Source organism: Lonchura striata, chromosome 17 (genome assembly GCF_046129695.1).
Source record: "Lonchura striata isolate bLonStr1 chromosome 17, bLonStr1.mat, whole genome shotgun sequence".
Classification (NCBI taxonomy): Eukaryota; Metazoa; Chordata; class Aves; order Passeriformes; family Estrildidae; genus Lonchura; species Lonchura striata.
The window spans coordinates 878,956-892,702 of record NC_134619.1 but is presented as its reverse complement, the minus strand read 5'-3'; the positions used below and the strand labels follow the sequence as shown (position 1 = coordinate 892,702).

Genomic DNA, 13,747 nt, shown 5'->3' with positions numbered 1-13,747 from the left:
AGCAGCAGAGCTTGCTGAGGAGGTTTCTCACAGCTCCCACCGCCGGCCTGACCAGTATTAGCTGGAGCCCATTGAGAGGGAGCTGGCAGGGGCCCCGGTGGGTGCCAGTGCGGGATGGAGCAAGAGCCCGAAGGGCACGGGAGAGGGTCGGGGTCCCCGCGTGGGGACAGCCCGGGCACACGGGGCGGGGCCGGGCTGCGGCTCCCCGCGCACCCACTGCTCGGCCCTCCTTCCCAGCTCCTGCAGGTGGTCCCTTCCCAAAATTGGTCCCTATTTTCCTTCTTTTTTTTTTTTTTTTTTTTTTTTTTAACTGTTTAGCTGCTTTTGCGGCTCCAGGGTTTTATGGATGGAAAGCTGAAAGTAATTAGTGCCCCTCCCCCGCTTCCTGTTGGGAAAAGGAAGAAAAGCACACACAAGAGCAAACCCAAAACTTCCTGCCCTGCTTAATAATCGAGTAATGAGTCCAACTCGGCTGGGAAAGTCAGTTTATACCGGGTGAGCTCTTAATTAAAGAAGGGCCGAGCAGCGGCTCTGCTGAATTTTACAGCCACACACATCTTCCTGCTCCGAAGAGGCCTGGGAGCGGCGCGGGGAGGGATGAGGGCTCGGGGACGGTGTCCTGGCATTCCCTGGCTGGCAGCAATGTCCGGGAGGTGGCACTGGGTGAGGAAATGCGGGCAGGACAAATCCAGCCCCGGGGAGGCAGGCAGCGAGCCTGGCTGCAGCCTCTGGGGCGTCCCACATTTGGGGGAGGCCGGGAAGCTGCCAGGCAGGTGCTTTGGGCACTGGGGTTTCCTCCTGGGGCAGAGCCCGGAGTCCCCGCAGCACAGCTCCTCCCGTGCGGGGACAATGGGATGTGTCAGCTCTGGCCGAGCCCCCACATCGGGTCCCCCTCCCTGCGGCTGGGGGGTCCCTGGCGAGGCTCGGGGTCCTGCCGAGAGCCCGCGGCAGCTCCCCCAGCCCGGAGGGACAGGGACCTGCTCCCCAGGGCCGCTCGGGGACACGGACGAGCCACGGGGGCTCCAGCGGCTCCGTGGGGACACCAGCACTCACCCGAGTGGGCAGGGAGGGACACGGCAAGCTGCTGTGCTTTCCAGAGCCTGGGAGATCACCGCACCCCCAGCACAGCTGCCTGGCCCCGGCAGGAACTGACTTTTCCTCTCCCCAGAGCAACTGCTCCACACATTGCCTCGGGAAAATGCCACTTTCTGGTCACCTGCAGCCAGAGGCCGAGAGCAGCGCGTGGGATGAGCCGAGCCCAGCACCCGCACAGCGCTCCCCCCTTACAGCTGCGCTTCCAGCCCAAGCACCCACAACACCCCATTATAAATTAACGGTTTTATTGAATATCAATAAATTGTATATCATTATATAAAAAGTTTCATCAGTACAAAATTGTGGCACAAAAATATAAATACCAGTGTACCTTTGAAATGTAAACATCCTCTTTGTAATGATTCCATGAAAACAATGTCCAAAGAAAGATGCATTCAGGAGGCACCTGTCAATACCCATAAATAGGCTTTTGGCACACACCTGTCGATGGACAGCCTTGGGACAGGCCACCATTGTATCAGCTGACAAGTGCCTGCTATTAGTCACAGTTCTCTTGAAAAGCAGTTGTTAAGAGTCATATTAACAGGTGCTTGAGTGCATAGCTGCTCTGTAAACAGGGCTGGGGTTTGAAATGGCTACCCCTGCCTTTCATGGACACTGTTAATCTCGCAGGCATTGCAAATTGTCATTGTGCTGGGGAGAAGCAGCTGCTTCACAACTACTGGGATACTGTATTATTGCATAGTTACACCTTCTACAGGCGGGTTATATACACTCGGGGTACGGGGGGAGTGTCTTGTCCTTCATTAAAAAAATACTGCTTCTTAAGAGTTACCAAGTGGTTATGGTGCTACCAAAAAAACAAAACAAAACAAAAAAAACCCAAACAAAACAAAAGAAAAAACCCAACAAATTCAACCCAAAAGCCCCAACCCCCCAAGCTACATGGTCGCAGTGTTCAATACCGGCGCGGGGCGAGGCTGCAGGTCCAGCCCTGCAAGGTGCCGAGTGCCTCGGGCAGGGGGGCACCTGCCGAGGGGCTGGGCAGCACCGTGACCCCCGAGTTTCGCACACTGGCAGAGTGCAGGCCTGCACCCCGGTGCCAGGACGGGAGAAGCGGTCACAGCACCAAGCCCGAGCTCAGGAAGCATTTGGACAACGCTCTCGGGCACACGGTGGGGGTCTTGGGGTGTCCTGGAACATCCCAAGGGCCGGGAATTAGACTCGATGATCCTGACGGGTCCCTTCCAACCCAGCAAACTTCACGATCGGGCTCTTGCATTGCAATGGAGGCACCAAGTGAGGAGTGTGAGGGTCCCAAGGGCCAGAGGAGCAGTGTCCAGCCCGGTGCACACTGCAATGGCGATGGAGGAAACTAACTCCTACAGAAACTAGTTACAATATGGGTATTTGTGGTGAGAGAGGCGTGGGGAGGAGTCCTCAGCGAGAGCCAGAGCAGCCCGTCTCCTCGTGCTTGTGGAGCAGCGACATGCGGGAGAAAGTCCGGGAGCAGGTTTTGCACTGGTACTTCTTTACATCTGAATGGGTCTGCAGGTGGGCGCGGAGATTAGAGCGGTCAGCAAAGGCCCGGTTGCAGTGTGTACAGGAAAAGGGCTTTTCACCTATGGGACAAAGAGAAACGCTCCCAATTAACCAGTGCATCAACACATGGGGAATATCAAAGAAGGAGCCATTCATTAGCCAAAGTTTGTGCAGAGCACAGTGAAAAGAAGTGCTGGCTGTTATTGTTCGGGGAAAGCCGGGTATGTACAGCATTGCTTGGGGGGAGAACTGCCAGCTCGGGAATTGTACGCTCCTGAAAACCTTTCCTATGAACCACGGAAATTTAATGCTGGAAACATCTGCAACAGCACGGCAGTTGCACAGACAAACGAAGACATGATTCTCGTCTGCCTCGCGGAGCCAAGCGCGGAGCTCGCGGCACGGCAGGAAAGCCGAGCGCTGTGTGTTAATTATATCATAGCAGGCAGCGGCTGCGAGGCGCCAGCCCAGGGTGAGTGGAGCTATTTCCTCTGCCGAGCCCTGCGCTCCCCCTTCTCCTGCCTGGCTCGCATTGAAAAGCCCGGCCAGGGCGAATTCCTCCCAGAAAGACTCTTTTGGAGGAAACAAATGTGTATGCTCAATTTGGAAAGCACAATTAAGTCTACCCGGCTTCCTTCAGCCCTCATCTTTAGTACGTTAAGAGGGTGTGAAATCAGTGCCAAGTCACAATTACACCGTCCCACGGCCCCACAAAGGATGCTCGGGAGATGCTTTGTCGGGGCGGCCGCGGCAGCGGGGTGGGCTGCAGCTGCGCCCCGGCCCCGCGCCAACAGGTGCCAAGAGCACCTGCCCGAGGCCCGGCCGGCCTCGCCGGGCAGCCCGGCCCGGCCGCAGCCCTCGCAGCGGGCAGGGAGGGATGCTTCGGGCACGGCGGTGCGCCGGAGGGGCTGCGCCGGTCTCACAGCCGCTCTATGGCATTTTGGTGAGGCATGTGCCGTCGCTGGCGGGCCGGCTCCCGGGCAGGCGCTGCACTCGCAGCAGCAGCACGGATTTACAGGCCGGGCCTTGACCCTGCGCTCCGTTCCAGCCGGGAGGATATTTAAAGGACATTTTAGAGAGATGTGCCAAGGGGGTCTGGGAAGCCCTTATCTTCCCAGATAACAGCCGGCCCGCCGATTCGCTGGGCAGGGGAGCAGGGAAGCGGGAGGCGATAAGGGAGGGAGGGAGAGGGACAAGAGGGGACGTTACCAGTGTGCGTTCGGATGTGGCCCTGCAGCAGCCAGGGCCGGGAGAAAGCCTTCCCGCACATCTTGCAGACGCAGGGCAGCGTGTGGCTCCGGATGTGCATCTTGAGAGCTCCCAGGCTCACGTACTCCTTCTCACAGTACTTGCAGTTGAAGGATTTCCTGGCCTGGGCATCGCAGTGCAATTGCTTGTGCTTGGAGAGCCCGGCGAAGGTGGAGTACGCCTTGGCGCACTGGGCACAGCGGAAGCGCTCGGCGGCGGCGGGGGCCGAGGCCGGGCTGGGGGGCCCCGAGCTCTTGCCCTCATCGTCCTCGCTGGAGAGCGCCGTCAGGTCCAGGGCGGGCGCCGCGCCGGCCGCAGCCTCGCCGCCCGGGCCGCCCGGGAACAGGCTGGACAGCAGCCCCGCGTCCCACACCAGCGGAGGGTAGTAGGCTCCGGGGCCGAGCACCTCGGGCGGGGGGATGACGGGCAGCGGGCACGTCTCGTACAGCAGCGGGGCGGCCAGCACTGCGGGAGGCAGCGGCGGTCAGCGGGGCCCGCGGCGCTCCCGGAACGGGGGCGGCGGGGCCCGACCCACCCCGCGGGCTCAGTGGGACCCATCCCAGGCCATCCCTCGGCAGCCCCGCGCCGCAGCCCTGAGTCGGGAGCAAAGGGACCCACCCCAGCCCGCCCCGCGGGAGCCCAGAGCCGCAGCCCGCCCCGGGCAAAAGGCGACCGGCCCCACACCACAGGGACCCCGAGCCCCTGCCCGCCTTGCCGGGACTGATGGGGTGAAGAGAAGCCCACGCTCCCGCCCGCTGCCAGCCCAGGAAGCTCCCCACGCACCCATGTGCCCCCCATGAGGGAGCCACCGGTGCCACCGACATCCCCGGCGTACCAGGGAGCGGTTCGGCATCCCGGGACACGGGATCGCGCGCCACGAGACGCACAAAACCGAAACAAACAAACAAATCCACAACCCTGGAAGGGTCGGTCAGACCCTGCCCGCTCCTGTGTGGAGCTTTAGGGAGATCCCGCAGCGGAGCCCCCGCCCCACCCCACGGAGCACCCCACGTGCACGGCCCTGTCCACGCACCGGCCTGGCTCTCCAGCTCGCTGTAGTTGGGCTTTTTGCTGGCCGAGAAGTGCTTCTTCACCAGGAAGGAGCGCGGCATCTTGCAGCCCCGGTGCCGCCGCCGCGGGGCCGCGGTGCGGCCGCCGCCGCTGATATCCGCGCGGGACCGGGGGCGGGCGCGGGGCGGGCGCGGGGCCGCCCCCGGCGCCGCAGCCAATGGGCCGGGCGGGACGGGGCGGGCTCGGGCAGGTGCCGGCCCCGCGGCCGGGGGCCGAGCCGAGCCGAGCCGAGCCGAGCCGTGCCGAGGGGACGGAGCCCGGGGGCCGCTCCCACGGCGCGGCCGCGCTGCCCGCCCGGTGCCGGGGTACGAGCCGCCGCCACCGCCGCCGCCGCATCAGCCGCTCCTGGCTTCCCTCCGGGCGTTTCCCGCGGTCCGGCCGGTGCTCCGGAGGGGGCGGGAGCCTGGCCTGACCCCCAGCCCGTGCCCAGCGCGGGCAGAGCGGCCGTGCGGGCTGGAGGAAGGCGCTGTGTCCGGCGGTGATCCCCGCAGCCTTGATGCCTGTCCTTCCTTTCCCCACGGCCGTGGGCTACGGTGCAGGGTGGGACAAGCCTCTGCCGTGCCCGCTGGGACACAGCCCCGTGGTGAAGCACGCTTCACAGCTTAAGAGTCCTCTGGGAAGAGGCAGTGACTTTTGGAGCAGCGGGATGGATCCCGCACAGCCCTCGGTGACTCCCTCCCGCTACCAGGGGTCAGGAGCACCTGCCCAGACACATTTTCTTTTCTGCTGGGAAGGTTTTGGGCAGCGCAGCCGTGCCCCCAGCAAGCTCTCTGTTCCCTTCCCGGCTGCCTTCCCCTGACTTTTCCACGGGCAGGGCGGGTCACAGGGCCCCGCTGAGGCACACGGTTTCTTGTGGCTTCCCGCTCCGCAGGGCCGTGTACCCGTGGGAAGGTGCCCAGGCACGGCTAGCGGGTGCTGGGTCAGCGGTGGGCAGAGATGCACCAGTCGGACAGCGCAGCCTGCGCTCCCGGCCCGCCCCGGCCTCGGGCTCGGGCTCGCCGGGGGTTTCCCCGCTGGAAGGGCTCAGGGCACGGCTCCAGGCACCTGCTGCAGAGCCGCGCTCAGCTCGGGGCCAAGGCAGCTGCTGGCGGCTGCCGCAGGAGGAACAGGTCCTGCTGGGAATGCCTCCTCCGGCCCTGCCACTCGGAAAAGAGCCGTGTGCTGGCCGCTCGTGACTCAGCCGTCACACACCGCGCATCGCTGCGCCAGCCCTGCTGACCGCATCTTACTGTTTGGCCACGGCGACACAAAATGCAGAAGTGGGAGCAAAGCTTCCCGCTGGCACGGCTGCAGCGCGGGGACTGAGCTCACCGGCAGCCTTTCCTCAGGGCGGGAGCGGCTTGGAAAGCCTGTCCTGCCAGCCACGCGCATCCTGTCCAGATCAGACGCATTTGCAAACTCTTCCCCTGCAGCCATGTGCTCTGGTACTGGATCATCCCTCTTTTGCTGCCGAATTGCCCGTGGCTTTCAGCAGGTGTTTATCTGCAAAACCCATCCCTGGATCAGCCTGAAGTTCAGGGGGAAAAGTGCCCCCGAAGCTTTGGGGGATACGAATCACGAAGGTCAGGTCCTCCCGCTCTCGGGGGGTGCAGAGGTGCCGCTCCCCGCGGGGCGGGCCGGGGCAGCGGCCCGGGGCTGTGCAGGTGCCTCCGGCCGCTGCCCCCCGCTCCTCCACCTGCCGCGGATGTGGTTACAGCGGGGACACTTGCGCGGGGAACACGGCGAGGTGGCTTTCTTTCAAGAAGCAAAGCCGACTCCTGGGCTCTTTCTGAAATGGTAATAATCAGATCTGTTCCAACCACTGCACGTGGAAACTTTGCCTGTGCTAGGGGAAAAAACAAGATCAAGGGAGACAGCGACCTGACCTACCCGTGCCTGTGAGCCAGCACGGCAGGGGACAGAGCAGGACGCAGGGGAGGGGGTCGGCAACGCTTCATGGGCTGGAAGTGGCAGTGAATTTCTGGACTGTCCCACCCTCACCATCAGAGAGGGCATCAGCTGAGCCCCACGGCGCTCAGGGCAGACCTGCCACCAGCCGTGGCACAGCTCCAGTTCCAGACGCACAAGGACTGGCCCAAGGAGCTCACGAGTACACTTTAACCACCTCCAGAGCAACAAGTCTGCTAAAAATGCTTATTTTTACTTCCCTGGCCCCACGTCTCCACGAAGCCTCTTGACTATCTGGCTGCAGAGCAGAGCTCCTCCCGCCAAGGGAGACTGTGGTGGGAAAAAGAAGCTCTGGCCATGGGACGGGGTGGGAACCCTCACGGCAAGGCTGGAGAAGCCCCCGAAGCCCACGGCAGCCCCCCGAGGCCGGCGGAGGAGCGAGCCGCGCTCCCTCCGAGATGCAAGACCTCCCTCTGCCGTCCGCGGCACCGAGCAGCCGCTGCCCGGGGCTCATCGGGCCGGCCACGGCGCCCCACGCGCGGCACGGGGCACTCAGGCAGATCCCAGAACCCCACGGAATTATTTTTTAAACCCCAGCATCTGTAAAGACAGAATAAATGTGAGAAGAGATAGAAGAGAGAGCTAAGCCAGTAGCAATGGCACCTATTTTTCATTAAGTGCTGAGTATTTTCTGGAGCTTTGGGGAAGGAGTAAGGAGGGAAAAGCGAGTTTTCATAGTGGTTTCAACAGTCCTCATTTGTACCACCCAGAAAATCATGTAATTTGCCCATAAAATTGAATGAAGCACAAACCAAAGCAACTGTAACGCAAAGCTGTGTGTCAGAGACACAAACACAAACCCACCCCCAAACCAGGCAAATACTCCACTGTAATTTTTAGTATATATAAACCAAAGAAAAGCTTTAGCACTGCAAACACATCCCCCATTTGCTTTTCCATGACTTAACACAGCCCTGGTTGGTTAATCCTTTTGGAGGTGGGCCCACCAGTGAGTGTCCAGTACAGCTGGGCAAAGGCCTTGAAGAAAATTTGCTGTTCTCTTTTCTGTCAAGTGACACGAAGACCTGGAACACAGCACCTACACTTTGGCAAGATCTCATCCCGCAGCCTACGGAGACCACGGGGATTTAGCGCTGCAATTCCACATGAAGCAATGCCTGCACATTAGGAAATTAAGGCTGACAACAATTTATCAGAGCTATTAAGACCAGTCGTTGTCTGGAGACAAATTTGATGGAACAGCTCAGCTGCAAGCCCGGCTCCTCCCGTGGTGTCTCTAATTGTGCTCCTCGGGCGGTCCTTGTGCCAGACAAGGGGAATTTCCCAGGTCCAGCCGCCCGATTGCATTACCGCCCAGTGCTGCGGGATCGGCTGCTGACGAGGCGCGGGTGCTGCTCCCTGCCCAGGGACTCCTGCCTCTGGCAGCTGCTTTGCTGCACACCGAGGCTTTTCCCACCACCCACAGGAGACGAGCGCAGGCTGTGCACAGCACACAGGTGCCTCTCGCCCCTGCCCTTAAATCAAGCAGGCAGTCTCAGCCCGGCGTCCCCAGCGAGCGCAAACACTCTGGGTGCTCAAAGGAAACACCAGCACCATGAGGAAGAAATGACAAGAGCTGACACAAAGGTAGGATTTTATAAATTAAATGGCCTTTATTTGTAACTTGTCTCCAAAAGTCAAAAACATGACAAAGTAATTGCTTGGAAGCTTCTAATTGCTCCTTAAACATTTCATCAGAATCGCGTGGAAGTGCACTTAGAACAGAAGCAGGAACCTGCATTCCTGGCAGTGGGCATCACCAAACTGCGCCGTAAGCAGAGCCCAGAGATCCCTGCTCAGTCCCCACAGCCCTCGCCTCTCTGCAGGCCGAGCATTGCAATAACCACCCAAACACAGCACCTTCCCCACAGAGCCAGGAGGTTCCACGTCCCCAGCCCCACAGCACTGGGCAGTGCCCACAGGGGCTCGGGTCGAGGGTGTAACAGCCCCTGCCACGGGCAAGAAACACGAACCCCGAGGGCAGCAGAGGTGCCGAGGTCTGGCTGGACACAAGGGTGAATCAGGAGGTTTTAGCTGGAGAGAGTTTCATTATTTTCAGGGTAAGGCTATCCTGCCTTCTGCAGAGCATGATGGGAGGAGCTTACTGCTCAAATCAATTAATTAGCACTCAATTCTGGGGCGGTGCAGGCCCTCTGCTCCAATTACAACGCTCGCATTGGACATCTCAACACTCTGATTTACAGGTTCTGGTCAGGTGCCTTAGATCTCAGCAGCTCCACTGTGAACTTCACGAAAGCATCATATTAAAATTAAGGAATCTTCAGGCTAAGGGCTGGAACTGTTCTGCTTTCAGGGCTATATTTTACTTTTCCCTGAAAGCTACACCTGACTCCACACACACTGCCAGATGGCAAACAATCCAAGTGCAGCTTCAGCCACTTTAGGAACATTTAAATGAAGAACAGGAATTCAAAATACCTGATAAAATCTGTGATGCAGAAAGGAAGTGCTATGCCAGTGCTATGAATTACTCCTAAGTTTTCCCACCAGCTTGCCTTGAAAGATGGAAAACCCAAGAACACATATGAAAATTTTAGTTTAAATAGAAAGCCGAGGTATTGAAAAAAACCTTCTGAATTCCCCTATCAGCATAAGGCTTAAAATTACTAGGAAACCAGTTTCAAACCCACCAATTTAATAATAAAGCCAGCAATTTTGATTAATATTTGCTAAGATAGTTTAAAAATTATTCATTTTAACTAAGACCAACACTGAAGATCATTTTCCAGGCTAGAAATTGTAGTAAGAGTATGGAGGAAAGTAATCATCATGCATAGAACTGAAGTATTTTGAACTAGTTTTTACACAGTGCAAAGATTTCCTAGGAAAGTTTGCAGTTTGAACACTCATACTGAAGATATGTTTTCCATACAGTTGAGAGGCTGCCTGTAAGGATTGAAACACTGGGAAACATTATGGAATCACATGTATCAGAGGTCACTTAAATGAAGCTGGTCTGACAGTTACAGTTAGCACCTGAAGTCTAACTAAAGGGGACAGAGCTACCAGTACACCTCACATACAATCACTTGAGATAGGTAAATGAGATTGGGAAGATATTTATTAACTAGTTCAGGCCATTCCATTTGGAATGTTTTTGATTCTAGACAGTGAAATAAACACAACTTCCAAAGAAACCTATAGGCATAGGTAAAGGTAAAAGCCTTGGTTCCCACGTGTTGATCTACATGAAACTGAGTCTAAGCAAGTAGAAAAATGGGGCTGACAGGGCTAAATGTCAGAGACCATGATACCAAAGGACTGAATGGCACAGAAATATCAAACCAGGATTTAAAACTGAGATAGGATTAAAGTCTTCTATACTTCTGGATGCCTGAGTTAATCTTGGGATGTGCAGGGAGAAGTGCAAGGATGCTGGGCATTTCCCCCTCGTGGAAGCTTGGGTTTGCAGGAAATCTTCTGGCTGGATCACTTATCCCGCAGAGAGCGCATCAAAACCTGTGCCATCATATCATCCTCATCAGCATCGTAGTCCTGCAAGAGGCAGAAAGGCTTTCGCTGCAGAGCCATGCTGCAGTGCCGTGGCAGCAGCAGGAGCTGCAGGCCCCTGAGCCCTGGGCACGCCAGGGATGGCACAGGGATGTGCTGGGGTGGCACAGGGAGCTCCAGGAGCCCCGGCTGCGCTGCCAGGGGGAGCCAACACCTACCACAAAGGTGTCGTAGGAAAAGCGGTGCCGCCTCTGCAGGTGCTCCATGAAGTTAGCACTCCTGTAATTGGGGTCCCCCCACGGCATTGAGGCACAAATTGGGCAAACCTTCAAAGAAAAAGCCAGTTAGGTCCAGTGCTTCAGTGCTTAAACGCTGACAGCAGAAGGGAGGGACAGCCCTGGGGGAGTGGAGCTCAAGGTTTGTGCTGTCACTGCTCTCCATGCAAAGTGATGGCCACTGACTTGCTGGGACATTTACTGAAAAAGCCTCAGATAACCCTGAGTAATTCTAATTCATGTCTTAGATTCCTGAAATGGCATGGCTTACTCTTCTCCCATGTTCTGAAAATCAGAACTCATTAAAGCCTCCTGCTTTAGAAGATTTCATCCTTTATTTCACCATGCAGGAAAGTTTCCTTGGTCTTCTCTACAAAGTTCACTTCTTGCCAAGAGAAAAAAGGAACTTTATTTTCCTGAATTATCTCGAATTCCAAAAAACTTCCCAGAAAAATGAAAGTTTCCAATTCAATTCCACGTTTTGCAATTCCTCTTACATAAAAGGAAGTATCACAGATAGAATGATACGCTATTTTTCACAAGCATTTCTCCTAGCAGTTAATAGTATCTTCTTGCTGAAAACAAGGGGGAAAACAAGGAGAAAATTAAATGTCTAGTATTTTTTTAAATTATATTTTACTGCTTTGCTGTGCCTAATTCACTTTGAATGTGTGCCATTTTTCAAGGATGAAAAGAGGATGTGGCCCAGCTGCAGTGCAGAAAGCCACTGAAAAGTGAGAGCAGAACCACACCAGACTTAGAGGCATGACCAGCACAGCCACACTGACTGAACAGCAGAAATTACACCTACTTAATTCAAAAGTCTCTAACTTACTGTTTCAAAGGGCTTTAAGACCAGACTTAATTGCAATTCTTGCACCAAGACTTTTTATTACCACTTGTTTTGCATCCATGCTGTGCAAAGCTTTGCAGTGCTCAACCAGCCCTTCTTGATCAAAGTTCTTCTCACTGCAGTACGGGCAGGGGAAGGTGAAGCGATTCGGGAAGCTCCTGGTTGGGGAGAAAAGGTTATTTACAAATACAGATTATTCAAGGCAGTAATTTATGTATGCAATTAATTTAGCAATCGGTTTGTAAACTCCTAACAGTATTTTAGGGAACTCGGTGTTTAGACTGAATTACAGTTTTTCTGCAAATGTTCTAAGTGCCATTTATCAGTTTTCTCCAATGCCAGGGCACCACTCACTAGTCACCAATTCCCACTTCCCTCCTCTGTGGGCGAGTACAATCAGGAGACCAAGGTATTTTAGAAAACAGCTGCACCTACAGAATGCCCTGTTCTTAGAGGTGTCCAAGCAGAAGCAGCAGAATTTACCTGGGCACAGCCAGCTGCAGGATCAAGGCTCAGTTTTTAACTCCATAAAAATCAGCACCCAAACTGAGCAAAGAGGTGAAGTCTGCTTTTACTTCCAAACTCTTTGTTGTGCCAGAGAAGGGCAGGATTGCAGAGCAGAGGCATTACCTGGTGCTGTGGAGGGGCTCTTTCGTCACAGCTTTCACACCTTCCATGATGTAATTCTGGTACTTGGAGCAGGAGGCTGCGTGGCTGCGCATCTTGGACAGGTACATCTGTGCAGGCAACAACAACACAGCAGGTGAGCTCACAGCACCTCCTGAACAAAGCAGCAAACGTGTAAAGCCAGCAGCTTTCAGCACAAGAGGTAAAGCAGGAACTCCAAATACCTCAGCTGGCCAAGCAGAAAACGTTTGAGATTACAGATTAGTTAAGGTGTAACTCTGCTCTCTGTGGTATGTCACCATGCACCCCTGCTCACAGCAGCAACATCCCACTGTAACTTTATAATCAGAATCTTTCATTAGAAATTCATTTCCTGAAGAGGTAACAACAAAAAACTGTGGAAAGAATGTCAACATCTGTGTGCTGCCTATATCAAACAGCTTTAGCACATATCAGAACAAACACTTTGACCTGATTTTGCAGAAAGCTGAGGAGGAAGCAGTTCATCTTCCCCTAGGGGGACACATCTCATGTACTGAATTTCCAAACGCTTTCATACTTTTTTATTGCAGCCGTTGCAAGTGGTTTCTGTAGTTTCAATTTGCTTTTCCAAGTCCAGAGCTCTGCTCCCAGGCGACAGGGTGCTGCGGCACACCCCACAGACTGGCTTTTTGGGCTTCAGACATTCCTGCAGGCACGGTGTGCAGAAGCTGAGGCGGGAGAAAAGGAGGAGGTGGTGAGACAGCCCTCTGGGCACCCGCAGTGCCTGCTGCCCTTGCACAGCTCTGCCCAAAGGCGTAGCAGGGGCTTGAGACTGATAAAGATGGGTAAGAAGGAGCTGCTGGCTCCTGGGCATGAGGGATCCCAGGCTGTCACACCCAGAAGTGTTTACTGTTGGACAGTGGTCTGTGCCCTCAGCTTCTGGACAGAATCATGGAACGGTTTGGGTTGGAAGGGACCTTAAAGTCCGCCCAGTGCCAGCCCTGCCATGTCAGGGACACCTCCCACTGCCCCAGCTGCTCCAAACCGCGTCCAGCCTGGCCTGGGGCACTGCCAGGGATCCAGGGCAGCCCCGGCTGTGCCAGGGAGGGATTTCACCCCCGCACCCCGCCTCAGCCTGCCCTGCGGCGGTGAGAGCCGCTGCCCTCGTCCCGTCAGGGAAGCGGAACAGAAGAACGCAGGCTTCCTTTCCCCCGCTTTTCTTTCGCTTTCTCCCTTCAAGGCCGCCCCTGGCCCCGGTGCCGGGGCACGGAGCCGCCCTCAGCACGGCGGGGCCCGAGCGGCGGCTCCTCCGCATCCCCCGCTCCCGCATCCCCCGCGGCTCCTCCCGCATCCCCCGCTCCCGGTCCCGCATGCCCCGGTCCCGGTCCCGCTCCCCGGCGGCGCTCACACGTGTCCGCAGGGGACGCGCACCGGGCAGTCGAACACCTCGAGGCACACGGGGCAGGTGAGGCGGGACAGCGGGTCCGGCCGCCGCTCGGGGGCCCGCGACGGCCCGCCCGCCGCCATCTTCCGCGGGGGCGGCGCTGCGCACGCGCGGCCGGGCCCGGCGGCGGGCGGGGCGCGCCGGGCGGGCGGGGCCGCCGTGCCGGGCGGGGCCGCCGGGCCCGGGAGCCGCCGCCGGGCCCGGGAGCCGCCGCTGGGCGGGGCCCAGCCC

General features: G+C 57.0%; 2 protein-coding genes across 2 annotated transcripts; both read right to left on the bottom strand.

Annotated features, from left to right (window-relative positions):
• Nucleotides 1-2,451: 2,451 nt before the first annotated feature.
• SNAI1 (snail family transcriptional repressor 1) lies at nt 2,452-4,958 on the bottom strand. The gene is made up of 3 exons (XM_021539209.2): nt 4,880-4,958; nt 3,808-4,311; nt 2,452-2,678 (listed from the first exon to the last, which is right to left on the bottom strand). Exons 1-3 carry the CDS (start codon nt 4,956-4,958, stop codon nt 2,497-2,499), a joined length of 765 nt encoding a protein of 254 aa, XP_021394884.2. The 3' UTR covers nt 2,452-2,496.
• A 3,494-nt stretch (nt 4,959-8,452) lies between these two features.
• RNF114 (ring finger protein 114) lies at nt 8,453-13,622 on the bottom strand. The gene is made up of 6 exons (XM_021539212.2): nt 13,481-13,622; nt 12,650-12,800; nt 12,094-12,200; nt 11,507-11,621; nt 10,554-10,661; nt 8,453-10,380 (listed from the first exon to the last, which is right to left on the bottom strand). The coding sequence occupies exons 1-6, from the start codon at nt 13,597-13,599 to the stop codon at nt 10,315-10,317; spliced, it is 666 nt and encodes a 221-aa protein (XP_021394887.1). The 5' UTR covers nt 13,600-13,622; the 3' UTR covers nt 8,453-10,314.
• Between the last annotated feature and the right edge of the window lie 125 nt (nt 13,623-13,747).